The sequence below is a fragment of the Anarrhichthys ocellatus genome, unplaced genomic scaffold (assembly GCF_004355925.1).
Source record: "Anarrhichthys ocellatus isolate YVR2014 unplaced genomic scaffold, GSC_Weel_1.0 scaffold7, whole genome shotgun sequence".
Classification (NCBI taxonomy): Eukaryota; Metazoa; Chordata; class Actinopteri; order Perciformes; family Anarhichadidae; genus Anarrhichthys; species Anarrhichthys ocellatus.
Genome location: NW_022280037.1, coordinates 2520596 through 2548564, shown reverse-complemented (window position 1 = coordinate 2548564; position 27969 = coordinate 2520596). Strand labels below are relative to the sequence as shown.

Genomic DNA, 27969 nt, shown 5'->3' with positions numbered 1-27969 from the left:
GTAGTTGTAGTTTCCCTTTAACTCACGAGATGCAGGTAACATGTTTTATAGTTCATGTAAATATAATTCATTTAATCTTATTTCCACATAATGCAATTTGTATATACGCTTAGTTGACATCTTATTATGGAAACCGGATGTTGTCTCACGTAATTCTTTCCCGCTTAGTTGTCATCTTATTTTAAAAGCCGGATGTTGTCTCACGTTAATCCCTCCGCTAACTTTGCAAAATCCTTCGCTCGCTCCAGATCTGTTCCGTTTGAATGCATTTACCGTAATTACCGTGAATTGCAGCATATAGGTGCACTACATTTCAAGTATCTGCTGAGTCGACCACGGAGATCTGAGTGTCTGCTGAGTTCACTGCGGTCCACAGTAACAAATGCACATTTCCATAGTTACAACATCCGGGAGTGTTTGCGTCTATAGTTACCAAGAAATAGGCGGACAAACAGTGGGATTTTTCTGTTGACAAGTGGCTTTACTTAGCCAACAATTCACAATATGGAAATGATCAAAGGTAATTTAGAAGACATTTCTCGCCCTGCATCGAGTGAGCAGACGGGTAGCCGTGTGTCCAGCGTGTCATTGTCACATAGTGACAGAATTGGTGCTACAACTCCATTTTCCCTTGTTGTGTTGACCAAAGATGCTGCTGATATTCAGGTAATTAAAAGACGATGCATTGACATTACAATATGCTTTTTGACATACACCATTGGATAATTTACTTAACTTCAGTAAACAATTCCCTTTAGAGCCAGATGAGCTCTGAAGGAGCTACAATCAACTCCTCAGCCAGAGGTCCTGACAGAAGTAAGTGTTCTAATGGAGTAGCCGTACACAGGATCCATTCTTTTATTAAGTTACCTCACACTATTGTGCATCATTTAGGCCAGTGTTCCAGTGAAGGTACCGATGAAGAGAATGAAGATTCCAAACTACAGAGAGCTATTGAGGAAATGAGACGACTTGATGAAATGCTGTCTGCAAAGATCTGCATAGAAAAGGAAGTCAGGCGTCAAAGGAAAGAACTTCAAGCAAAACTCTGGCAACAGTTCCTGGTAGACACAGTCGTTGCATTCACTCCACTTACATTACCAGTCCACTATACCAGTACTGTTTAAGCAGGTAGTCACTCTTATCACGTATGGTGTGATGTTATATTGTTTATTTTTCTGCAGCAGAATAAACCCGAAGGTCACTGTGAATGTGCCCATGAAGCAATGAACACAAGGTTGTTTTTGGCTCTGGAAGCACCCGCTGGTAAGCCTATAGGCAACAGCACACAGAAGAGCAAAAGTGCTGAATTTATAGGCTTCATGCAGTTACTGTGTGACACCTTAAATATGTTCTTTTTTTTTTATCTTAAAAGGGACAGAAGAGGAGGACGACTTTGTGCCTGTGTTTGAAACTCAAGTTCTCGACTGTGAGCACAAAAGAGACGGGCAATACTTGGAGCAAAGTTAGTTAGCGCGAATCAAACACAAAAGAAAAAGCAGCATACGTTTTTCCATATTACAATCGTGGGTCTTAAAATATATGCTCTCAGTTGTACTGCCTAGATTGTGCACTTGATGGCGTCATGACTTCATGGAACTTATAGATGTTGTTTTTCTGAGGCAGATAATAAGTGCACTAACTCAATTTTCCAGAAATGAATGCATAACAGTTTGCCCGCTTATGAAACATTAACTAATCAAGATCTTGTAGCTTTTTATGATATTGATCCCCGAAGGAAAAAAAAACAGCAGCACAGTAACTGTTTCTCTGTTTAGAGACATTTCGGCAGGCTGGCTGCTTCTTATCACAGTCTTCACCCCCACGGTGCTGCCTTGCAGGGCTATTACTAGAATAGTACATTTTTATTTACAATACACTACAAATTTTTTTTTTAATTCCACACTTTATTCAAGAAGATCAGATGATGGAATAAGAACTCATGGTTGACTCTCATAGAATTTCTGTGTTGTTTGATTGTTATTATTATAAGAGCTTAAAGTGTGGCTTGCCTGACAGGTGAAAAGAAGCCAGGCAGCTGGACAGAGTCTTCTGAACTAAGCCGTGAGGACACTGGGGAAGAGCACTTTGAAGGCAGCCAGTGGGGAGCTTCCAAAAGCAAGAAAAAACAGAAAGACTTTGTCAAGAGAAACATTGAGGTATGTCAAAGTTCACCTTGGGCCAAATGCAGTGCTGGGGTATATCTCGCATGACTTAGAGCAAATCTCTTGACTGTTAGTTTTTCCAGTGAAGAAAATATTTGTCTCTGGTTCAAGAGAAAGATTTATTTAAAGCCTAGTAGGGCACTGCTGAAAATAATAGAAATGTTGTGCAAATAATGATTTGATCTATGAAGGATGAACACTGACCCCTTTCTTTGTTTCCTCAAATGCAATAGCTAGTGATTGGTGAAGGGGACCAAGCTCTTTTGACTCAGGCGGAGAAAGAGCATCTGTCCGAGCTCCTGCAAGGAGTAGACGAAGAGGAAGAGGACAGTGCCAGGGGCGCAGACAGCGAGGTATAGGCTGACATGAAACCCAAACAGACAACATATGCTGTAGGATGAGTCTATCTTTTTTCAAGTTCCTTAATACTTCCCCCTCATGTCCAAAAGTCTTATGGGGAGCAGCGGATAATCCCATCCACTGCTCCTGCCAAGGTTTTGATCGAATATTTACATTGGTAGCATAGAACGTTAATTATAAAGCAAATATTGAATCCAGTGTCACCAATCTTAGCATGAATAAAATGTTTCTTCCATGGTCTTATTTGTTAGAACATTAGGTGACTCAACCAGACCCTCAGAACTGCACATAAAGCAGTAGTAGAGGTCGGACATCAATGTTTTGATGACTGCTTGGAATCTCAGGAGGCCTCTGGGCAGAAGATTATGACACGTCAAAGCAGTTCAGATTACAAACCAGATGTCAAGTGCCTTATGCAGTTCACGGATTGCTGCATGTTACGGCTTGATTATGGTTGTCATAACAATTCCCTCTGTGGTGTTTATTTGAAATTCAGAGGCCAGGATCTTTCTTATCGCCCTAATATAAGCTACAGTGGCACTCATAGAAAGAGAGTGCTGATAGAGCTTAAAGGCAAAGAGACTGAGGCCTCTTGTATATCTGATGATTCATCTGTGACCCCGTGCCACCTAGAGCAGTAGACCATTTCACTCGGAACCCACTGACACCATCTTAATCTTTCAAAAAGTATATATTTAAAGTTGAAATTTGCTTTTATAGCTCTTTTGGCAGCTGTGAGACCAGGTTGAAGTCTGATGGTATGAGGCCTGTTGGGAACATACTTACCTTTCACACACGGATCTATTTAGCTTGACCCTGACAGTTCTGCATCCGTGGGACAGCTTGCCAGAGTTTTTCTTTTTCATGTCTCGCTGCTCTATTTATGATGTTTGCCTTGACTCTTAGAACAATACTGCAGTAATTGTGGTGGCAGATACCAAACTGAAGGGAGCGCAGATGCTCTGGGTTTTTTTTTTATTGGAAGGAGGAAGACTTCCTGTTATTGCGAGGCATGCTATTATGAATTGCCATAACGGAGCAAGCACATTATTCATGTCACCAGGACTTTGATCCGTCTTTATTTCTGAGGACTTCACTCAGTTCTTGGCAGAATCCCCCTGCCAAGAATTGCTGCTGCTCAATGTTTGCCTCACACACTTTTTTTTATGTTACCGACTCTCGTCCTAACAAGTTCCACAGTTTTTTGTGGTAACCCAAGGAAGTAAATCAACAGCAGTCAGTAATCACGTAACATTTCGGTGCTGCACTAGTGGATGTAATCTCTTGCTTTATCAATGGAAAAGTTTGACATGTGTAATACGCTGATTTGACTTCTTGTCGAGAGTTGATGCAAAGATCGATCCCTCGATTTCTCACGCTAAATACGACGCTAGAGCCAGGGGATGATTAGCTTACTCTAGCTTAGCATAAAGACTGAAAACAGGGAAACAGCCAGCCTGGCTCTGTCCAAAGGTAACACAATACTTATACCGTATTTAATCTGTAAAAAATAGCAAGTTGTTGTTTGGCTGACAGACCGAGGCTATAGCTGTTCTCCCTGTTTCCAGTCTTTCTGCTGAGCTAAACTAACCGGCTGCAGCTTCATATTTACTGCACAAATGATTAGTATCAGCGTTCTCATCCAACTCTCAGCAAGAAAGAATGTAACAGTATGTCGCAAAATGTCAAACTATTCATTTTAAGATGAAAAGAAAAAACGTGCTTGTTTCTTCTTAATAATCTAATGTTTTACATATGGTCTGTGACTCCCTGTGTCCCATTATAAATAAATAAATAAAAAAGCCTGTCTGAGGTCTGGGATTGAGCTCGTCTGCCATATCCAAGTGAACCACTGCAATGGTTAAACACACCAGAGAAAGCTGGTTTACAATAGATCTGCGAACATAAAACACCAATAAATCTCATAAGAATTTGTTGATCTCATTTGTTAAAATGTTGGCCCGGTGTGGTGCTCCACCTAGTTGATGGAACCCTGTGCGTTTGCTGTTTTCTCCTGCCAGTTTTCCTCTGCTCCCTCCTCAGAAGTCACACATGTGTCGTTTGCAGAGTTGTGATCTTCTTTGGCATTAAAACGCTTACTGCAAGATCTTATCTCACCGCTGGGCTGCGATGAGCTCACCACCCGCCCACTGTTTCACATAAGACATAAGGATTTAAAGTTCAAAGTTTTGGCATTTGACTAGAAGAGTGGATCAGCACCTTGTTCACCCTCCAGAAGTGAATACCAAGTGCGGGAGTTAGACTTGTACCCATTCCCTGTTCCAGACATCACCGTCACAAAGTTGCTAAATAGGCAATAGTTAATGTATATCAGTCCTCTATTAAGGCTGCCACTAAATGAGGCAGGCTTATAACCCAGTGGGCCATGACTTATTTCGGCACTGATTGTCTTCCAGGAGGACATGTGGGCCGTGTCAGTGCTGACAGGTCTGGGTTACACCCCGGAGCTATCTGACCTGGAGCAGCTGACTGACGTCGACTCCAAAATTCGCCTTCTCCTTCCTGTCGAAGAACTTCTCACAGTGCAAAGCTCATATACAAACCTTAGCATGTGCCAGGTACGTATCCACACAGCACTACTGTCTGCATTACAACAGCAATGGGTTTATACAGAGCACCGTAAACCCCCCCCAGACACCATCCAAGACTGCACTGAGGCGAGGTCATTATGTCTTATTACAAGCTCAGTATGGCATCGATGGCAACCTCTTGTAAAATCCTTTGTTACTGACACTAAGGGAGTCACTCCCTTATTCATTAGTGGGGGAAACAGAATTATGTAAGCTGCTCTTACTCGGAACTGAGGGTTGCCTCACTTTTCCACGTTTCCATATGAAGGCCGTACAAAGCCTCTGGTGCATTATTTGCTCCTTGTAAATTGAATGTAAATATTTTGCACTGACTATTGTTTTATTATTACAACTATTATTTTCTATATGAGCAATGACAAAAACAAAAAGTCTCTACTATCACACCCGATCGCTCATTTATTCTCTTGTTCTTTGTGATTCATAACATGTTGTCAGTTCTCTGACTGGCCTCCCTGATGCTCAAGCCTTTAAATACTTACATATGTCTGAGTTTAGAGTGTAATCTATACATTGCTACCACATCAGATAGTGGAGGACCAACTTAACAGTTATATGTAACTGTAAATGTTTTCCATGCCTTGGTCCTAGGTTCGGGCCCGCTCCTAGACGTGAGCTCAGTTAGTTATCTCAGGACCTTATCTCACTACATTTTAAAGGCCAGATGGCATGTGCATCATTTGCATAGCCTGTCAATGGAACATTTTTTGTTTTTTGAAGTCATAAAAACTTTACAACGCAGTTTTGTGAACCCTAGGTGCCATTGTCCACGAGCACTACTGGATGTAGACAAGGAAATACTTCAGTACTTGAATCCCAGTGCTGGAATAGCTCATGATCTATTTCACAATGTCCGGTATTTATGTTGCTGCCCTAATTATTTCCCAATTTCTCACTTCAAATTTGCTCACTTATTCACCCAATGTTGTAACGAAATGGCAGAAAAACAAAGCTTAAAATTTGAAGTTGAGGTAATTTATGATGTGACCTCCAGCTGTCTGTTGAGATGATATGGATTCTCAATATCCAAGCTGGATGTAGCCTCAAAATAAGATCAAATAGGTTTGATTTTGATGCGACGTTTGGAGCTGAAATGAATCGAGTAATCAGATTGACAGAGAATTCAACGCCAAATATTTTGATAATCGATGAATCGTAAGTCATTCTTCTCCCTTGTGCTCTCCCACACGTGATGTAGAGGGGATTTCAGCCAAATAGTACAAAACTGTGTGATTACTGGGCAGATGGATGCATTACTTTGTGTAACCTGCTTCCCTCCCTTCCCACCCTTTAATCATCTTGCCTGGTTAAAAGAGTTTTGGAGAAAGTCAAACTCCCCATCATCCATCCATCACCTGCTCTTCATTAGTGCTGACATGCCTAATGCAAGCATTCCTTTTCAAATGATGTAAAACATGAAACAATTACACGACACTTCTGTCTCTGAAGTTACCGTTAGCAGATGATTCACCATCAGACGACGAAGCATTCAAAATTCACAGTATTTTTGCTTTTTCGTCAAATAAAAAGTGAAACGTTGGTGAACCTCACACCTGTATTTCTTAAAAAGTATCTGTTTCCTTACCCTACCTTCATCCCGTCTCTCTGGTGTGGCAGATATCAAAGATAGACTGCACTGACAATAAATATCTGTCAGAGCCAGCCATTCATTCCACATCGGGGCCTGTAAATCTTAAAGGGGGTCATAAAAGTAAGTATGCTTTTGTTTTATGCTTTTGTTTTGCGGTTAGCTTTATTCTCGGCAGTAGCTTGCATAAGTCAGATTTCCTAACTGAAACCATTTGGACAGCAATCTGGGAACCTGTTGGTTTGCTCGCTCATTCCAGGGCAGTCTCTAATGTGCACAATAAGAGATCACTTCCCCCCCCCCCCCCCATCATATTAAATCACAGCCTAGATGTCCATGTTTGCTGTTGTCTCTTGTTTTCTGGCCATGCCAGATCTGTCACGTATTACATGGAAAAGGGAGTTAGTGACCTCTCCCCAGTGAGCACTTCCTCATAAAAGGATCAGTCAAGGCTTGAATCTGTGATCTCAGGACTTGGCGGCATCCTTTTCCAATAAGTCGTGATTGATTTTCTGAGTAAAAAAAGCGGGCTTGTGCATTCCTGCGCAGTCACCTTAGTGTTAGCCTCTCTGGCTAAGCGGGTCGTGTGAGGTTGGATGCAGTCTTGTGAAGCCGGGCACCAGCTGAGATACTGCCACAGAGGAGAGTCAGCTCCCCCATAAGATCCTAATTACAGAGCTGGTGGAGGTAGAGGAGTGCCAGCTCCAGAAAAGGAACAAGACTTTCCCTTTCATTTGGAGACATATATGCAGAAAGGTTTACTATATATACAGGAAAGGCTACTGCATACTGTATATGCCTCACATATTGCAGCCAATAGCAATAGAGCAGCAATACATTTTTGTACCAAAATGTAAGAAAGCATACCGTGTACATTTTTGGACAGGTGAAAATGTCTTGAACAGACTTGGTCCCCTGTGGATTCTAGGTTTCAGACATTTTAGCGATAAAGCACGCTAGGACCAATTATTTGTCTTTTCTCTCTGTCCAGGTCTTTAAGTCTATGCAGTGGCAGGTGCACATTTGTCTGACTGAATGATGAGGCACAGATAAATCCCTCTCATAATGCCATAAATCACAGAATTGATGTTTGTAGAAGCACGGTGTCACTCATCATACGGCCACATGGTGAGTCATAGTGAAAGTCTTGATGAGACAAAGCCTTGTTTTCTTTGACCTCTTGTTCATTTTTGACTCTGGAAAAAGGCCAAGTTGCTAAAAACTCTCCTCTAATCATCTGAATAGAATAGAATCAAAACACAATTTTTAACAGTGTTTTCCTTGGACACTGTTAATATTGTTCTCATGACCGCATTGCTGCTATTGCATTCTTCATTTTCTCCCATTTTCTCAGGCTTCCAGCTGAAATAGGCCTTCCGTCATTAAAAACATCTGTTGGCACAAAGGATTAATGTACAGTACACTCCTCCTACTGTACCACTGTGTGGTGATGCCTGCACCACCCAGAGTTTGAAGCCAGAAGAGGGGGATTCTGTCATGAGAATTAGCTGGTGTTTGGTGACTGTGTGTCTGTCTGTGTGTGTCAGAATTACATAGCCTATTCTCTTAAATGTGGTTACAATGAAAATTAATGAATGGCATTATACAATACGGTTTTCCGTCACTGCCCACGGCATTTGATTGCATCAGATCAACTCCTTCTATGTTAGCTTAGTAACTCCAGCTGTGTTTTTGTTGTGCATTGGTTGGCTATATTTTGATGCAAGACTATGAGGTCACTTTGTCACATTGTGTGGTTGCTGATGAGCACACATGATTTTAACTACAGCAAATGTTAAGTGAGGGAGCAGAGTTTTGGACAGAAAACGCCCTTTCGACCGAAACAATGTGGTCAGCAGATAGTTTGCAAATTTATATTATTTGGTCCGGGTCATATAAGTAAACAGCTGTGGAAAAGCTCTGGTCACGTTATATTCATCTAAAATGCGGGTTAGTTCTTATTTTATATCATCAAGTGTAAGCTGTGTTAGAATACATGAGAGAAATGGCGGGTACCTGCTGACCTTAACATACTCATAATGTTCAGAAATGTGCTACAGATAGTATTCATGTCAGGTACATCATGGCGTACGTCAGAGGCAGTGTCATTTTGAACAGAACAATATTTTTCTCTTCAATTGCAATGACAGCGGTCGGAAAACAAACAGACATCTTATCCGCTGCAGTACGGAAGAAACTGTCCTCTCTGGAATATGATGTCCATGTCCCTACTGAAATATTGGAAATATGCTAATTCACCACAGAGAATGATTTTTGTTCCTTACCAGTGGCTGAAGTCTTGCTCCGTTTATCACACAACTTGCCAGTGAATGGATGTTTTTATAAATAGTGTATTTTCATGAAAATGTCGGAATTTTGCTAATAAGAATCATCTTTGCAACCTTTGCGACTACCATACCCTGCAGGAGTTTGGCTTAACAGCTGCATGGAGAGAATAAGATGTCACGTTTGTCATGGGGCATGCTTGGTGTTTTTTCACAAGGTTAACTTGGCTAAGAAGAATAGACTCCACACCCTTCCCCACCCTATAATTCCCATGAGACACAGTTTATTGTCTTCTTATAAGAGCCTCTCCCATTGGTGTTACCCACAGAAGCAGCTGTGTTAAGTGGTTTAGAGTGATTTTTCCTGGTTGAGATCTTATTTTCAACTGTTCCACTCATTATCATGCTTCATAGTGGATTATTGAGTCACAAAATCATCTGCTATAAACAATAAATGATGCTGAAAATATTTGCCAATTTCCTCAATGATCCAGATTAAAGACCATCAAAACATTGTTAAATAGTATCGCAACTCACTGTTCTTTGTGTCTGACTACATTGAGTTTTTAAAAGGAATAGTTGGACATTTTGGGAAACTTGCTCATTTGTTTTCTTGCCAAAATTTGGATGAGAAGGCCAATACCACTCTCATGTCCGTACGGTAAATATGAAGCTGCTGTCAGCAGTCGGTTAGCTTAGCACAAAGAGTGGAAACAGAGTGGAACAGCTAGCCTGGCTCTGTCCGAAGGTAACCAATCTGCTTAAAAGCACCTCTAGCTGTGTGTTCAGCCAAAACGTGAGGCAACTTTTAAAAGGTAGTGCAGTCAATTGAAAGATGCAATCAGCTCACGGCTGACAACTGGATAGTACACATTGTTTGGGGTGAATCAACAGGGCCGGCACAAACTGCAACCAGTCAAATTTGTGCGAAAGATGCAAGTCAAAAATGTGCTATGCCCTCTGTTTGAACACACTTTGAAGCTCATTACCACATTATATCTCATTTGTTTAATGCGTGCGAAAACCAAAGTGTGAAAACTACATGTTGTGGTATCGGAGGCAGCCAGTCTAGCGGTTAGCTGGCAAACTATACTATCAAGCATTGCACTGGCAATGCTGACAGTCCCATATTTTATCTGTCATCATTAAAAAAAGCACTACGTAATTGTGCAATAAATACACTGGAATGTAAGTCAGACACTGTGCCCGACACAGCATGCGTCACAGGGGGGACAAGAAGTGCAGAAAGATGCTTGGACGTTTTACCCTCCAGATGCTTCTGATGAATATTTAACATGGTCTGCTTCTTATGCACTTCAAATTTAGTTTGCCTGTAATTATTTGGCAAACACTTCAATTAGCTTATATTAGCGACATGATGCAAAAGCCATAGACAGATGCAAGATTTTCCTCCACAACCCAAGCAGTGGAAACTTCAAACAGATCAAACATTTGTCAACCTTGGATTGCTCTTCTAAGATACTGAGAACACTCCGGTGGTGTGGATATTTTAACCCAGAATTACATTCAACATGCTGTTTTGTTTTTAAGATGCACCAGGAGGTTTTGATCTGTGAAACAGTGACAGCTACAGACCACCCATAGTTCTGAAAAAGAAAATCAAAAAAATCAAGTATAACGTCCAGATGACCCACAAGTGAATCTTCTAATACTTCAGGAATGTTCAGCCATCACCAAGTCATATAACACAGATCCAAAATACTGACGTAAAAACACAACCTCTTGGGCAGGCAAAGACGACTCAGACAAACACATTTCATAACTAGGACATTTTTAAGATGGTGTTATACAAACCCTCACATTGTCCCTTATTAAGTAGTATTAGATCGATTTGAGGTCTGACTTCACAGAGGAGGGAGGGGGAGGAACTGACAGTTAGCAAAGAGTTAGACTTTGTTAAAGGTGAGTGGTGCAGGGTCCATTTGCACTACCTTGCTCTTGTCAGCGTGCAGGTACTGTAGGTATATAACACGTATTGGTAGTGTAACGGCACCTCTGTCTCAGAACTTGGCAGATTCCTGCAGGTCATAGCGAGGCAAAATATCTGAGGGACGGAGAATACGGGAAAATGAGAGAAGTCAAGAGACTCTCAGCCATAGCTTCCGAATAGCTTACTCCCGAGCTCTCACAGGGGAGTGCTCGTGGCAAGGCATGTGGACAGGCCTTGGCAGGTAGCCTGGGTCCACGTGGCACAGCCAGAGCTCCTACTATGCTTGAGATTCGCAGAGAATCACAGGGAGAGAAACGGAGAGAAAGAGAGGAGCATGCTGTTCTGAACAACACAGGCATCTTGGGGTGAGTCAGTAAGGCCGCCTCCTGCTTCGTCATAACAGCAATGTCCCTTTGCAATGTGTAGACAAGGCTCGTTAACGAGAAGGATTGCCCGCTTCCAGCCAATATCAATCAGTTTCTAGAAAGGTAAAGAATCTCCAATGTATAATAAGGAGTTAAATTTAAGTTACAAATAGTCAGATTAACTCCACAGCCTCCTATAATGGAGTGGATTTTCAAAGTAATGCAGTACAACAACACTACATTACCACCAACTACAGAACTGCTGTACAGCCTATCGTAGATTTGAATCAGTACCTCAGTTATACTCTTTAAAAAGATGGGAATTATTGCAGGGCTGTTGTCTTGGATTGTATTAGATTACCAAATAACTCAGTGTATTACAAAGCAGATATTTTTAGCATAATAAAGCCCCCAGAGTGCAAGGCCAATGAGTTATTTGGTGGCTACTGCATGCTAATACAAACTGCTGAAATGCTGGTTAGCGTCCACATCACATAAGTGTTTTTCAAGGAAACACCCATTGAGTGTTTTTTCCTTTGTTTGAATTGTGCAAATGCCCAGAAGTCTCTATTTTCCTTACTATGACAGCTTGTCTATCTATCTCTGATTTGAGCTAGTTCAAGGACTGTAGGAAGAACATGGTTGAAAAGACCACATGTTGTACAAATTAGTTTGTTCGTAGCATTTATGATTTTACTGTTGACACTCCCTTGGATTAGCTGCCTCAGGCCATGCGATCCCTAATTAGCTCGTCTCGAGTGTGTGAACAAGATCATCAAGCTCTCGCAGTGGTTCTTGTTCACCTAAACACCTAATATAAGAAGGATCCTGAAGCAAACAGTGGGCTGGCACACTCTCTTGCCATGTATATATATACAACACACATAGCAGCAGGACATGTGTACATAAAGTTAACCTGTAGTTATTTGTCTTGTTTTCCTGATGTATCTGAGAATGCGTCTGCATGAGAGGATCCAGCTGCTATATTTGGCAAATTGCACCACAGATGCAATCCATATTGGCGCAGGGAAGACTCTCTGGGCTAGCAATCTCACTGGCTCCCTCCACTAGCTAACAAAAGTAATATGATTGACGGGATATAATTATATGCTCCTTCAATGGGAACAACAAGATACAGCACACTCAGTATTGCCGAGCGTTATCCAATATTTGTTTGGAATTATAAACATAAGATAATCCTCGCAATTTTTCAGATTTCATCACTTTGGAAAACAGCGGATCATCAATCAACTGCTGCAGCTGTTTCACACCATGACAACCGCTGAATGGAATGTATTGCCTCCAATTGCAATCATACAATTGATCACAGGATATCAATAACCACTCAATGAATGTGAAATGCATGCTTTATTAAAGTTATCGGATACAAATAATCTACTAATGATGGTTTTGCTCACAGTAATTGGCAAAGCATTCTTTTTTTTTCATATTATGGGAAAGCAAAATCTGTACCACGAGGTGAAACGAGGACGGCTTCTCAGGCGTCGCCACATCACGCACAAACGACCTTTTCTTGTTTTAATTAACATCCATTCTGGATTCAAGGCACACTTGGCAGCGAATGCTGCACTTCATATCAACCCGGGACACCAATGCAGCATCAAAGTTCAAGGCATTTGGTATTTCATCAATAGGCTGATGTACTTTTAAAAAGACAATCATGTTTGACATGTTTTTCATACTGAAAGAAAACAAAGTCTAGATCTTTGTGGCCTCCCAGTGCTCTTGTGACCCAGATAGGTGGAATGATTATTGGAGATCTTCAACAGCATGTCAAGTGGCTACTAGGAAGAGGGCGAATTAGCAGCATTTAGCTGATGTTCGGAGAAGCTGAACCCTCGTCTCTCTGTTTGGAAGTCACTCAGTCTAACCTCATATTTAGTTAGTGCTCTCACAAAATCCAGGAAAAGGAAGCACAAATACCGTAATGTATTAAAACAATCACTGAAGTATATTAAGGTCAAGAAACATGATTCCCTTCTTGTCCAAGAACTGAATCATTACTACAACTTGACTGGCACAAGACCATAGACTAATCTATTGTTTGTCCTGCCAATGCGCTGGAAATTGATCTAAACGTGATGCACAGTTATTATTACCGCTTCATCAATTATACATTTTTGAAACATTGTGGACAAAGTACTGCAAATAATATGTTATATCAGTCTTCTATGAAACAGAAACTTTAAGATATCTCAGCAACTATTAGATGGATTGCCATAACAAAAATAAATAAAGAATAAATCCGGCTTCTTGGAGATTTGGTGATCACCTGACCTTTCGTGTAGCATCACCAGCAGGTCAAAGTTTTCACTTATCCTGTAAAATATCTCCACATCTACTGAATGGATTGGCAGTACATTTTGTAGAGGTATTCATGGTTTCTAGACAGGAAAGCCTACTGACTTAATCTCCTGTGCCACCACAAGGTTGACATTTGTGCTGGAATATCGATTATTGGACGGATTACCATGCAATTTGGTACAGGCATTCATGTCCCCCATAGAATGAATCATAGTCAATTTTGTGATCCTGCAACTTTTCATCTGGCACCATCATCAGGTCAAAATATACTTTGGTTTGTGACCAAATACCTGCAAAGCTAATAACATTCCCATTAGTCTCAGCTGTAACTAGAAAGGTGCACTCAGTAGAGTGCAGATCTCCGCCAGGCTGTATTGTGTGATTGAATGAATACAACCCACAATTGGCTAACCCCCCGTCTAGACACTAATGGACTGTAAGGGATTGTAAAACACACTTCATTCAAACTCAAAAACAAGCGACGATGTATGCAGGCAATCTGCTCAAAGTTGTTTTATAATAAGCGTCATACAATCTTGCCAAAGAAAATGTAACCCTTTTTTGTAAATGCCTCCAGGCTTCCCCTGGTAACTCATCACAACGCTATGAACTGTGGGTAATTCCCTTCGACAAAGTCTACAGAAATGCGAACCTACGGAAAGTTTGCTCTCAAGCACGAGACAAATTGACAGTGGAACATCCCGCAAAGTCTGTGAGTGAGGACATTGGGATTGGGCTCTTGTCTTGTTTTCATCCGTTGGAATAAACAAGCTAATAGAATCTGAATACTCTGAAGGGCGCTCGATTTTCCTATGTTGTAACTAAGCTAATACAAGGCAGAGATACAGTAAGAAGAAGGTAAAAGCCAGGAAAGATGACATACTTTGTGGACCATCTATCTTTGTTTATGCAAAGAGACTGTGGACTTTCCCCTTACACCCACCAGAAGTCCTAGGGTGTTAATTTAGCCACAGAGAATTGGTTTAGTGGGGAAATATGTGACATACTGTCCATGCCAAACTCATTCAAATATGTTTCACTGATTTAGCATTTATCATTGTTTAGCCCCGCAGACAATTTTAAAGGTTGCACTCTAGTTCTTGTAAAGTAGGGCAGCTGTCGTTTCCAAATTAAATAAACAGTTTCTCCCAAAGATTTGGGCTTTTTTTGAAACATGCATTTAGTGGTGTGAGGATGGTGGAAAAGCTAGACTTTAATTTTTATTTTTCCTGGTTGGAATGGCCGCGTTTCTCACTCTGGTGCATGACAGGAGTCTGATCCCGCCGTGGTCCTGGCTTTTGTAGTCTGGATGAGGGAGTCTTAACTGAAGGGCTCTAGTAACGACCACTTAAAAGAGTCTTCAGATAGAAGCTGTCATTATTTCCCTATAGGGAGGCATAGGGCACTGGTAGGTGAGGCCACACACACTTGGGAGAAATGTGCTTGTTTTTGCCAAGATTTAAATATTAAAGTTAGGGCTAAAATCGGTGTAATGCAAAACCTGGTGTTAGTTGAGTATGTCTGTTTTGCTTATTAACAAGGGCAGAAGCGATCATTCTTCTTCTCAACATAGTGGCTCCTCTTAACTGAACTCCCCGACCCAGGGTTTAACTATATACATCCTGTCATAAATGTGTCAAGATAAATTTGGTAACTTATAGTTAGAGTTCACAATTTTAGCTGGGTCTTTTTGTCTCCGGCAACCTACCATTCAAGTCCCTATTGAGATGTCAACATTTTATGAAACATCCATCAATTTCAACATTATTAGATCATACTTACGCCTGCCTGGCATCCAGACTAACCGAGAGAGATGGAGATTTCAACCACATGGCGCTGGACTGACACTCCAAAACAGCCCTGCGGTTGGCAACATCCTCCCAGACCCAACAATTGTTTCGACCTAGCTCGTGCTTTTATAGAGTAACTGTGTATTTTTGGAGGTCAAAACATGACCGTACCACGGGTCACGCATTGGTCAGTCTATATAGTATTGTTCATCTTGCCTTATACTTATAAACAAATGAATTGTGGGTGAGTTGGGGAAGGATATGAACAGTAAGACCTATCCTTTGAGATTTGCCACAGTTATGGTCGCTTTTCAGCACTTACTATTCATCATACTACATCTGCAGAAGCTATCCCTCCATTGAATCAAAGCAATTTTGTTTATATATTTGTGATAGAACTGACAGTATATGTCATTTGAATTTGATGGCTTTACTTCGGCTCGTTCTCCATCTCTGTGATCGAGCCCATATGAAAAACATCCATCCTGTGGTCAGAAGGACAAGCCTCTTGCTTATCAGCTGCTGTGGATGGTCCTCCAGGCATGAGTCTCCCATTTCCTCCTGACCCATTTTCAAAGTTTGCCTTGGATGCAGCTTGGAGTCCATTGTGTCAACCTAGTGCACATGTTTGCTATAAATGTGTGATTTATGTTGGGCCCCATACAGTGTCTGTACTTTCTCTCCTCACAGGTTCCTGTGTATCCGGGTTATACCTGGACCTGTTCTGTCATACATTGAATGTGTTGTAATTACATTGAATGTGTTGTAATTCACTATCCTGTTCTACACATGACATCTATTGCACTTCTGTCCATCCTGGGAGAGGGATCCCTCCTCTGTTGCTCTCCCACAGGTTTCTTCCACTTTTCTCCCCGTTAAAGGGTGTTTTTGGGGGAGTTTTTCCTGTTCCGATGTGAGGGTTCCGGGACAAGAGGATGTCAAATGTATATATATTGTAAAGCCCTCTGAGGCAAATTTGTAATTTGTGATTTTGGGCTATACAAAAATAAATTGAATTGAATTGAAAAAAAAATATGGACTGTAGCTGCGAGGTATTGGGCTTTCTCGGGTCTGAGAATGTGGTCAGTGCTGTGAAAAGCAGGGAAGAAAGATTGGTGTTCATCTATACACTTTAGAACAAACCACAATGATGACATTTTAACAGAGATAGGCATATTGTAACTCAAGAGATTTGGAGAAATGGAAAACCCTCACTCAAATTGATTGTGATGAACTGTTGTAGGATTTTGATCCCTATTTAAATGTTTCCTAGCGAAAGCCATAAGCTGCGAGTGGAGCTCTAGGAGAGAACCCAAACACGTGAGATGAGATGTTTGCTCCCTGTGAGAACCAATCGTGTCTGTTGTGTGTCAGGGCCGCGGCTCAGAGGCTGGCTGGAAGTGTTATGGGGACCTGCAGCCAGGAGAGAAGGTCCTGCAGGATATAAAGGAGAGGAGAGGGCAGGAGAGGCGGCTCCAAGAGATCCAACAGCAGCTGGAGATCCTGAACCAGGGCCAGGATATGACTGTGAGTTCAAAGCAGCTACATATGTTCTCACACACACACACACACACACACACACACACACACACACACACACACGCACACGCACGACTACTTGCATCCCTACACTGTCTGTGTGCTTTATAACACTCCTCAGTGCTTCTATCTGCAGACATGTGTGTCCCAAATTATTACAAGTGCACTTCAAGCTCATTCTGTCATTCTCACAAGGGGACAATGAAATCACATGCAATACTCGTGTCTCTGCAGGCCCGTATTTTTCCTTCTCTCTTTGTATCACTAGCCAGGGCTCGACAGTAAGCGGTGCCAGGTTGCCATTGCCAATTATTTTGAGATATTAGCAGCCGATTCTTGGCCTTACTTTTTAACATATGAAAAATAGGGAGAGCACACAGCAAAGACGTGCATCCCAGTCTCTTCAACAGTGTGTTAGAGGGGATTCAGCTGTCTAAGCAGGATCAACACAGACTGAAGGTCATCTCATAAAGTAGAGATGACGGACAAGCTGATGTTGGTGTCACTTGAGGCCCCCACAATCAAAAAGGACTGATGGATCTGTGGTGGGAATCAGCATAAAGGTAAAAAAATAAATAACTTTGAAGGGAGAGAACGGATGAACAAGTAACCAGTGGCTTGCACTACAGCTGCACTACTTATTTTTTATACCAGCAATCGAGGGTGGACACATTAACACTTAAGGTTCAAATTAAAGTATCAGATAAAACAAACTACAAAGAATTGTGTTTGGCTACTGTAATAAAGCTTTTGTTCTTTTACGTTACATATTCATTATTAAGCCGGCATATACAGTAGCTGCATTGTATCTTAATTTACAAAAAATAGACTAGAAATGGCAACTATGCTTTCAGTTTTGAGATCCGAAAGCTTGGCAACTTTTAACTTTTAAAAGATAGTGTTGAGCCCTGGTGACATTTGAACTTTACAGTTGCGTGTCAAATCTTGATTTACGTTTGCTTTCAGTTAAATATCTTTCTCTGCTTTGCTTTGTCCATGGGTTTGATGCAAGGGCGAAGCATTCTTGACTTAGATCCGATGTCCACCCTCCACAGTGTTCCCTAGAAACCATTGAGCTCTGTCTGCTTTTAGGAGCCACTGCAGAGTTACAACCACAGAAGGGTCGTACTTTACCCAAACCCTGTAGCTAAAGGTACCACACAAGAATGTCTCGAGAACAAAAGGTGGATGGGTCTGATTTCTGCTTTCTCTGACATTTATGACTTTATTGTTTTAGGGGAAAGAAAAGGAAAACATTTTAGATTGATTAAGTGGTTTGACTTTGTCATTCTAATGTGGGAGCTTCTACGGTCCTGCTCAACAAACTACCTGGTTGCTTCTTCACAGCGCTGCTGTCGATGGCGTACAAATTTAAACGTGTGAACTTAAATTTAAAGACACATCAGTTCTCACAGTGATGAACCACAACGTGATGTAAATATGTCTAATTTAAAGATAAAAGATGCTCACAAACAGCGAGGTAATAAAAAACATTAAGTGGCAGCCACACCCTTACATCAAACACAGCACCATGCCATGCAACCAGAACCTATTCCCGGCCTAATTATGGAGACACAAATGGGATTCTTTGCTAATTAAACAAAACTCCGTTTGAGGAAACAGTTCCCTCATTATGATCACGAAACATCAAACTCTTTCTATATAGCTGTGTCTCACTACATTTTACGGTCACTAAATGATTCAACCCAGCAAGCGATTGCAATGTAAACTGCACACTCACTGTGTATATTCTTTGTGCCACCGGGCTTGTTTTGTGGTTGGAAAAGATTTATTTGCACGGAATTTGTCTGGGAGGGCATTCTTGAACAGTTTCACACAGCTCCAGTGTACTCATAAAGTTGATTTGTGTCACATTCGTAACTCAAATGTCTTCTCGCACCTGAAGTGTGAACCAACTTGTGCAGGCTTTGTGCATACTTCTCTGGTGTGCTATAAGAGCATGATAACTAAGAAGAGATTAGTTTGTGAATAGAATTACCTTTTGTGTTGAATTGCGCAGTTCAGTCAAAGTTACTCCAAATGCTACCAATACAAATACTATTAAAGTATTAGTTCATCATTTTGCTGCTCTATGTTTAGTCTGGCCTGCTGCCAGAGTGCAGCACCTTTATAAAGGTGGAACATGTTCAAAAGGTTCGTCTCATACATTGTAGAAGTGACCACAGATTATCTGCTCTACTTCAGTTTGATTGACTTCAGCGTATTATGTTAAGAATTCAAATGTTTGTCTAGAGATCTCCCTGATTTATCTTTCTGCAGTGATTTATTTAAACAAAAAGATGTGTTGTGTTGGATTCAGATCTGAGATCTGTAATTGTGTGCGTCATCTCTGCTTCTCCTTTCTCTCAATCCAAACAAAACCCCCATTCCAGCAAAATGTATCTCTTTGCCAAAGAATCTCTTTTGTCAGCTTTCCTTTTTCCAGTTTTTTTTCTTCTATCGCTGTTAATAATATCCGCCTGTGCAGGATAGCCCTCGCCTATTTTTCTAGAGAAAGGTATTATTGATAAGACTGACATTGTTCTCTGTTAATGACACATACAAAGTTGAGCGTTCAGCGGGTTTATATTCAAGTGTTAAAGCTAAATCAGTGAATTCAACAGCTGACCCGGTGCTAGTTTTCCTGCCACCTCATTTGGCTGCATTCCTGGATCAACTGCAAAAGGAAGGACAATCCCAACATTTACGGTAAGGATGGATGGTTCCAGCAGGGCAATCTTGGTCTGATCAGGCCGACATCATTAATCATACACTCTTTTTCATGTTAGCCAGGTTTCCATACAGTCCATAAACTAGAAAGCATTTATTTTTAAATTGTTGAACTGACTTCTTCAAAAATCTCTTAGCAATGTGAGAACCTTAAACCCCACCGTGATAGGTAAAAGTTGGCCTGAATCTGTTGGGTTAGGTTGTACGAACACTGCAGTTTCACAACTCTTTTTCCACAGGAGGCTGGTTGGGTTTGCCAGAAAAGGGATTATTTCTCTCTCAGCTTCTCTCAACCTCTTCTCCACTCTTCATTCCAGCCATGGCTACTGGCTGTTAGCTTTTGGCTTGTCACACTGTCTGCCCTCGTTTTACACTTTATGATCTTCTGAAATAGACAGTTTAACAAAAAGAGTTATCCACAATTGTCTCTTCTTTTCCTGTGTCACCGGTTCTAATGAGTGGCAGAGACCAAGAGGTGTTCCCACACATGGCCATAGATGTTATCTGTTATGGCATTTTAAATATTGGTGCATTGGTCAGTGTAAACCACTATCTATGCGCTGGTGTCTTTAGTACTGCATCAAAAGTGCTGTTTTCAACCTCTCCTTACAAAGAAAAGTTAAGAACAATTTAGATCAATGCCACAAAAAAGATATAAGCAGTTAGTTAAACGTTTTGTCTTCTTTCTATTTTTCAAAAATCAGGATAAATGCATTTTTAGACACAATTTATACGCACTTTCAACTTCCATAGAGTGCTACATCATAGCCCTGTGTAATTTACGAACACTGAGAAAAGACAGTCTCCCCCCCTTTTCAACAAGTTAGCCGTTAGCAATTTAAGACGTCTGTCCATTTACAAAATGTTGGATGACCTATTGTGCTATTAAATTTGAATTACACTCAAACAGTGAAGATAACATGCTAGGCCAACTAGCTTTTACTCAGAAATTGAAACTTATTCGCCTAGCTTGCTAAACTGGGCTTAAGTTAGCAAGATATGAAGTTATATTGCCTGAGCTAAAGCGGTAAATCACAACTATATTTCTTGTCGCGCTTCATTTAACGGCTCAATCACAACAACCAGAGCAAAGTGTATGTCACATGCACAATATTTTCCTTCATACAGCTTCATACAGTAGGCTATGTGCAAGAAATGATGGGGTAAAATGATGCTATTGGGATTCAGCTAGGAATCACCAATATAGATTGACATTAATGAGGTAACTCAGAAAGTCTCTGCCGCAAATTATTATCTATATTATGCACATTATCTGACAAACTTGTTTTTGTCTTAACCTCGATGCATTCAGTGTCATCGCTGTGCTACAGCAGAACGTATTGCCAGCTTGCGGGCTCAACAGCTGTATGGGCAGCACATAGCACAGAATTCCTTCCTCCATTAGTGGAGAACTGGCCCCTGGGTCTCTAGCCGATAAAGCTGAGTTATGTGACTGATGTCAGTAACCTTGAAAGTTGAGCAGCCCACGCTTGTCGTAAACCGGTCCAGCACCCTCTGTGTACAGGAGCCAACTGTGAGCTGTACAGGGGTGGTCCACTGCAGGGCAGATAGCTGGAGGGCTGAACAGTTCTGGCTTTGTCAGATTCATCACCAGGTGGGAAACTGATCCAGGAGAGTGAGCAGGAACCTTGATCTTTTAACAAAAGGTTGTAGAGGTTCACCCACCGTGCTATTGTTTGTTGGGAGAGGAACTGATCTCCTGTCTGGAGGGCAGACGAGACATTAAACTCATCGTCACTATTGGTAATTGAGATCCACAAGGCGGAAGACTGGAGTGACAAATGGCAGGGCGCAAAGTAAAAATGAACGCACTGTAAGGAGTTGCTAAACAGGGCAGAGACAGAGGTTTTCCCTTACACTTACTTTCTCTGCACATGGCTACAGGTCAGACTGAGGCTGACACAATAAGCCTGCCGGGTCTGGATAGCAGGTGGGAAAGCCAGAGCTCACGGAGCAGTATGAGATATCTGGAGCTGCAATATTGGCATTCTGACAATAACCACCAGACATCTTGCGCTTGGGGCTACAGCAATGGCTGTTATCATCATTTGTGGAATCGCTCATGCCTGGAATATAGATAATTAAAATAAATAAGTGTTGGGTTCATTAGCAGCCACGTCAAAGGCATTTCCCCGTTGATGCTTTGTTGTTCCAACTTAAAATCGATCAAAATGTTCACAACAAATCTCTGAGCATCAGGGAAGCAGTGCGGGCAGTGAGGGAGAAATATTACTGTGGGGAGAGAAACTTGGGTTTCAATGCACTTTAACAAAAAGGTCATTTTAAAACAACATTGTTATCCTCATAAATATGTATGGTTTTCTTTCTGTAAATTTCATTCTTGCATTGTTATTTATTTCTCTGTATGTGTTCGGTAAGAACATCCGTCTTTCTATAAAGCTGTCAAAGGCCAGTAGGAATTGTCAGCAGTACGCGAGTCTATAGATTCTCTACCTCCAGCTTGTATTTCACATGTTTAAGCCAGAGGATGTTTGTTTTGGAATTACACAGCTACACATTGCCTTTGACTTGGAGTTGGCAATGGTTACCAGTGAAAAATTACAAAATTTGTATGTATTTACATCTTCTCTCGCAGTGTGTTTGCTTGCACTAAAGACACTCATGGCAGCTGAAAAACAGAAGCTTCTCCAGTTCCAATAAAAGTTGTATCTTCCCCTGCTCTATTCATACGCTTCCTTGTGGAATCAGTCTGATGATAACGCTGCGTTGACAAACTTCCAACCAGGCTCAACATTGTTGTTCCTGTCTCAGTGATAACCCACAGACGGTACTCGCTGGAAAACCAACTCAGTCAAACATATTCTGTATTTTCTTTGGACAGCCGTCCTGTATTCGCAGCACTTTACTTTGCTGTTTACTGAAATGAATGTGGTGTCGACTGGGAAGCTGACTGTAATACTTTTGTTAAACTGGCTCTTTAGAGAGTAGACAGACAGGAAAACCACTTATCAGTCGCCCACACACACCCTTGGCCTCCCTACTATTAAGGGCACCTGAGGTCAACCACTTTGAAAGAGTCACAGCATTTTGTCACAGCCGTAAAAAAAAACCACTCATCGCTTTTTCTCTCCTCTCTCTTGGAAAGTCTAACTTGTAGTTCCCATCTAACCGGCTGGTACTGGTTAAAAGGTATTTCTGGCCATTAATACTCCAGCCAGTGGGACACTTTTTTATTGGCCCTTAAGCACTCAAACACTGACAGGCCTGTAATTGACCAGTGTGTTTTCTTTGTGCCATACGTTTCAAGTTGCAGTAATGGCTCACTAATGTTTTTGCAAATTTATGATACAGTTCCAAGCAAATATTTCTTTTTTTCTGTGGGTGGGTGTCACAGAATACACCTGGAAGGGAAGCTAAGTGAATCCAAAATGCCTACACACACACACCATGGGTATAGGATTTGTTCTTTCACCATTTAGAGGTGAAGGTCAAGTCTACAGGCAAAGGGCTGTTCCATGCATGTCAAAGGAGAAAAACATGCAGCACATTGAGGCTGGAATGTGTTCATGGTGCCTGTGGTCTCCTGTCCATTGGAAGGAGAAGATTTCCAGCTTCTGAGTAATTGCAGGGGTCATGAATGAGTAACACGGCCCAACCTGTCATGATCTAAAGGGTGTCTGTCATTACATTACTGGAGGACTTTGAACATGGACATGATTTTTCTGGTAGAGATGTCTATCAGCAACCGGGTCCTGACGAGGGGCTGGAGAGCCTCAGAGGGTGGTCTGGTCCGATGAGGAATAGAAATGATCGATGAAGAGTATTAGCTTGAACTAGTGGGGATAGATGAGACACAGGAATGTGATTTTTGTCTCGAGTGACTCAGCGGGATGTGTTGTAAGAGGTAAAAACAACTGCATGGTCATAATAGTCTCTCAGGACAGAGCCTGAGAGGATGCACGCTGTGGTACCAGGCTGTATTTTTTCCAACACCAAAATGCAGGTCTGCTTTTGAACTTGTGTCTGTGGATCTCAAGACTGCACTAACGAATACGTTTATATTAAATTAACAATTTGACATTATGGGAAATACACTTGTATACTTTCTTGCAGGGAATTGGATGTACAATTCAATACCACTATTAAGGTACAGCTTATTGAAGTCTAAGGGGAAACCGCTCGCCTGAGTCTGTCCAAAGGTAACAAAATACACCAACTAGCACCTCTAAAGCTCACTTATTAGCACGTGCTGTCTTGTTTGTTTAATCCGTACAAAACAAGATGAAGCTAGCTGATTCCAAATGCTTTTTGTCTTTGTGCTAATTTAACACAGATTCTCAGCAGGCAGCTGTTTTCAGCAAAGAGGCTCTGAAAAACAATCAGTGGGCTATCCTACCTGCTCTGCAACAAACAGCAGACACACAAAGTTAGCGATCTGTTGAACACAGTGGAGCATTTTGCAGCTAAAGAGCCAAATGTTTCCATCTGGAATTGATGGAGACCAAAACTGATCTAAAAGGAGAGTGGATATTGGACTTACTAATAGTATTTTAACGTTATAAATGGATGATATGTCAGTGTTGTCTTTACAGATTGTTCCGCTACCAAAAGAATCAATTATTTCTGCCTTGACTGGCATCAGAATAAGGGACAGAATAATCAGGACATTTGTGCTTCAAGGCAAGGGACATTCTGTTCAGCGTGCGATGACAGCTAAACACACGCTAAAAGAAGGATGACAATGATTAGCCTACTATTTGACTTAGAGATTAAGGTCTGGCTTTCCTGGACACCTTTTTGGCATACTGCTAATGTCATGAAAGGCAATGAGTTGATATTATTGGAACAAATTGACTGATGGGTTTTTTGCAGCCGTCTAGACAAAGTACAGCATTGTCACATGAAGAGATGGCAACTGTCTGTGAGCACTTATGCATAGGTAAATTAGTCATGTCTCACCGTATTATGACAAAGGTGTTAAAAGTGTACACTGTCAATAAGAATATGAAATCAGAAATTACAGTTGCCAGAAAAAACATCAGTCCCATGAATAGATATTGACATATATTAAAAGTCTGAACCCTTTTCCTCATGACCGACTTTAAGAATGTTGGCTTCTCTCCTTGAACTCACATGCACTTCCAGAAGGCTGCCTGTGAGGAGTCTGACTTATCATTAGAAAAACAACAGTTATATCCAACTGGAAGGGTTTTTCCCCGGACGACTTCCAACTAGGCACAGGGAAGGAGCGCAGCATTATTATTATGAACTGCCACCGTCATCACAGTTCATGCATTAATTCAACACATTATCAAGAACTAAGTTTTAAGCCCAATAAAGGATGGTCGTAATGGGAACTAATTTTGGGAGGAGCTGATAAGCTGAAAAATATTATTTTGTCATAACTGTAATTATAGGGCCATGTGACCTCGATGCTGCCAGAGGTCTACTGTACATGATTGGTTGTAAAAAAGTGTTGTGTTTGCACATATTCCTGACTTTGTTATTATTTATTAAAATCATAGATATATTTCTTAAACCCTACATACATTATTTTTGTGTCTTCCTGCAGAATGAGTCACCAGACCTTACTGAGGAGCAGTTACTCAGTCTGCTGGATGAATGTGAGCTGATGGAGAGCTGGACCCAGGATCTTGAGACGAATGACACGACACCATCAACGCCCTAAGAAAGCCCCGATCCACCTGAAGGCCTGCTATCATAACGCCCATCAAGATGCATCATTGATGGGATGTCACCATCAGGCTACTAGTGGGGTTGTGAGAGAAAAATGACTGGATGTAAACATATTGAATTACCAGAATATATCTAACCCTATCACAATAGACATTTTGGGACTATTAAGCTTTCCTATTTATGTAGATATAACTTACCAGTCTTTTATACACGCTCTACAAAGTGTCAGTATTGTAAAAAAAATAGTATTTCTAACTTATCTGGCAAGAGGTGGAAAGTGTATCAGAATATTGTAGAATACATTTTACTCAAGTACAAGTAAAAGTACTTGTATAAAAATGTAATTAAGCAAACGTTAAAAGCATGGCAATAACAATATCAACTGCAAAGTGGCTGCGTCAATAACACACCAGCAAAGGAGAGACTGCAGTTTTTAAAATTCGCGTGGCACGCACACGCAACTACGTTAAAAGGCAGCGAAGTGATTGTTGACGTCGGAAAAATCAGCTGTTGTGGTACTCACCTGTCTGAACGGCACCGCGAAGTCCTCCACAGTCTGCTCCAGGTTCAACTTCTCCACTCGTTCATTCTCAACGCGTAATATAACTAGTCCACTCAGCCTCTCTGGTCCCAGTATAACCAGTCCATTCAGCCTCTCTGTCCCAGTATAACCAGTCCACTCAGCCTCTCTGTCCCAGTATAACCAGTCCACTCAGCCTCTCTGTCCCAGTATAACCAGTCCACTCAGCCTCTCTGGTCCCAGTATAACCAGTCCACTCAGCCTCTCTGTCCCAGTATAACCAGTCCACTCAGCCTCTCTGTCCCAGTATAACTATATTCCATAGTGCTTGCTAGCCCCCGGCCCGTGACCGTGGCGGCCCGTGAACTCAAACATTTATAACAAATCATTTCCGGAGTGTCACCTCTCTGCACGTGGAGCTTTGCCTTCCTGCGGCCGCAGAAGCACCTGCAGCTTCTTCACTGCTACAGCTGCTGATTGTCTCCTTTTCTTCTGTTCCATTCTTACAGTTTATCGGGACTTTTTCAGGAGACTTTTGTTTTTCCTCTGTAACAAATGCGACTTGAAATGTAGCGGAGTACAATACTTGTGATAAATAGTAGCCCATTAAGTAAAAAGTAAAATTACTGATTATTAACAACACTCAATAAAGCGCAAGTACACAAAAACTACTTTGTTACAGTAACGAGAGTAAATGTAATTTGTTACTTCCACCCTGAGAACTGCTATTTTGTATACCAATTGGTCTCATTGTTTTCAATATGCAGCAGGATTACATCCCATTGTTTTCATTTGTGTTTATGGCCCTGCATGAGGAAACAGAGCAGCAGGGCCACCCTTTGAAAGAAAGAAAGAAAGAAAGAAACATTCCTTTATTAGTCCCACAGTGGGGAAATTATTCCCCAGGTTTGTATTAACCTAAGTATCATAGCTGAGAACAGAAAATTACAGCCAATTAACTCTAATAACCGGGTACGGTGACCGCAGAATGTTCTACTGCTCACATAAACACTCAGCTGATAGCAGCTGGTTCGTAGTTTCTGAATTCTGAACACTATATTGTGTTTACTTTAAGTCCTATAAAATATAGTATGTCTCCGTTAGTAATGTGTGGCTGTTAATGAGGACACAGGGATGAAGTGTGTTCCACAAGAGTGAAAGTCAGATCCACTTTAGCATTCCTGTCATTCCTGCCTCTATAGGTGATCTGCTTCAGAGTGGGTCAGATTAGTAGGATCTTCTGAAACTGGACCCTGTGTCCCCTCTTTCCAGCCTAATTTTCATTAAAAAACAACTAACAAAAGATGGCCAGCTTTGAGAATGATGACTTTTGGTTTGTTTAGGGAGATTAGCGAGCTGTTGACACGGTTCCTATTTGCTCCTTGTGAGTAGCAAGTCTGCACCTGGCTGATCTCGGCCCAGAGGTCCTGCCTTTCCTCTCTCTCGGCACTGGACACTTGCGGGCCTGTTCGCCTCACTCTTCACCTCACCCACACATTCTGACCCCCTCTAAACGGCAGGAATTATCTCACATTCCTCTGGGCTGAAAACACGCCGGCCAGGTGAGCCTCCAAGGTCAAACGAGAGCCCTACTATCAGTGAAACCTGCAGAATTATCTGCCCGGATATCAGACCAGGTCCAACATAGCACACACAAACACTAGACTAACGACTTGTGTCATTTGTAATCAGTTCATAAGATTCACATGCAGCATATGTATCATTTCCGTCTGTTTTACAAACAGCATTTGTGATGTTGACACAATATATCTTCAGTAGGGAAGATATGCCGCTCATTTGCGGTAATGGAAACACAGTTGAGCTCCATGTGGTAAGAATGAGGTCACTTCTAATGTAAAGAGACCTGCGGCATACTGAGACTGTCTGGGCTTTCTGGCTCGAACCTCACTGTTGTCTTAGATTGCAGCTCTTTCAGGCCCTGTGAAACATCTAAATTAGCAGTCGTAAATTCTGCTTGCTGGTGATAAACTGGTGCAGGGTCTTTAAGCATACTAGTCAACGAGCGGCAGACCAAGTCCACGGATACCTCATCTACCTTGAAA

The 27969-nt window shown here is 41.5% G+C and overlaps 1 protein-coding gene across 3 annotated transcripts; it reads left to right on the top strand.

The window, feature by feature from the left end:
• Nucleotides 1-343: 343 nt before the first annotated feature.
• fsip1 (fibrous sheath interacting protein 1) lies at nt 344-26066 on the top strand. 3 transcript variants are annotated; one of them, XM_031848155.1, is made up of 10 exons: nt 344-666; nt 759-816; nt 895-1064; nt 1188-1266; nt 1376-1465; nt 2020-2159; nt 2399-2518; nt 4943-5104; nt 16813-16965; nt 25262-26066. In XM_031848155.1, the coding sequence occupies exons 1-10, from the start codon at nt 505-507 to the stop codon at nt 25376-25378; spliced, it is 1251 nt and encodes a 416-aa protein (XP_031704015.1). In that variant the 5' UTR covers nt 344-504; the 3' UTR covers nt 25379-26066. The 3 variants fall into 3 exon arrangements, with proteins under 3 accessions (XP_031704015.1, XP_031704017.1, XP_031704014.1); XM_031848157.1 differs by having other exon boundaries at nt 1185-1266; nt 1376-1429; XM_031848154.1 differs by having other exon boundaries at nt 1185-1266.
• Nucleotides 26067-27969: the final 1903 nt, after the last annotated feature.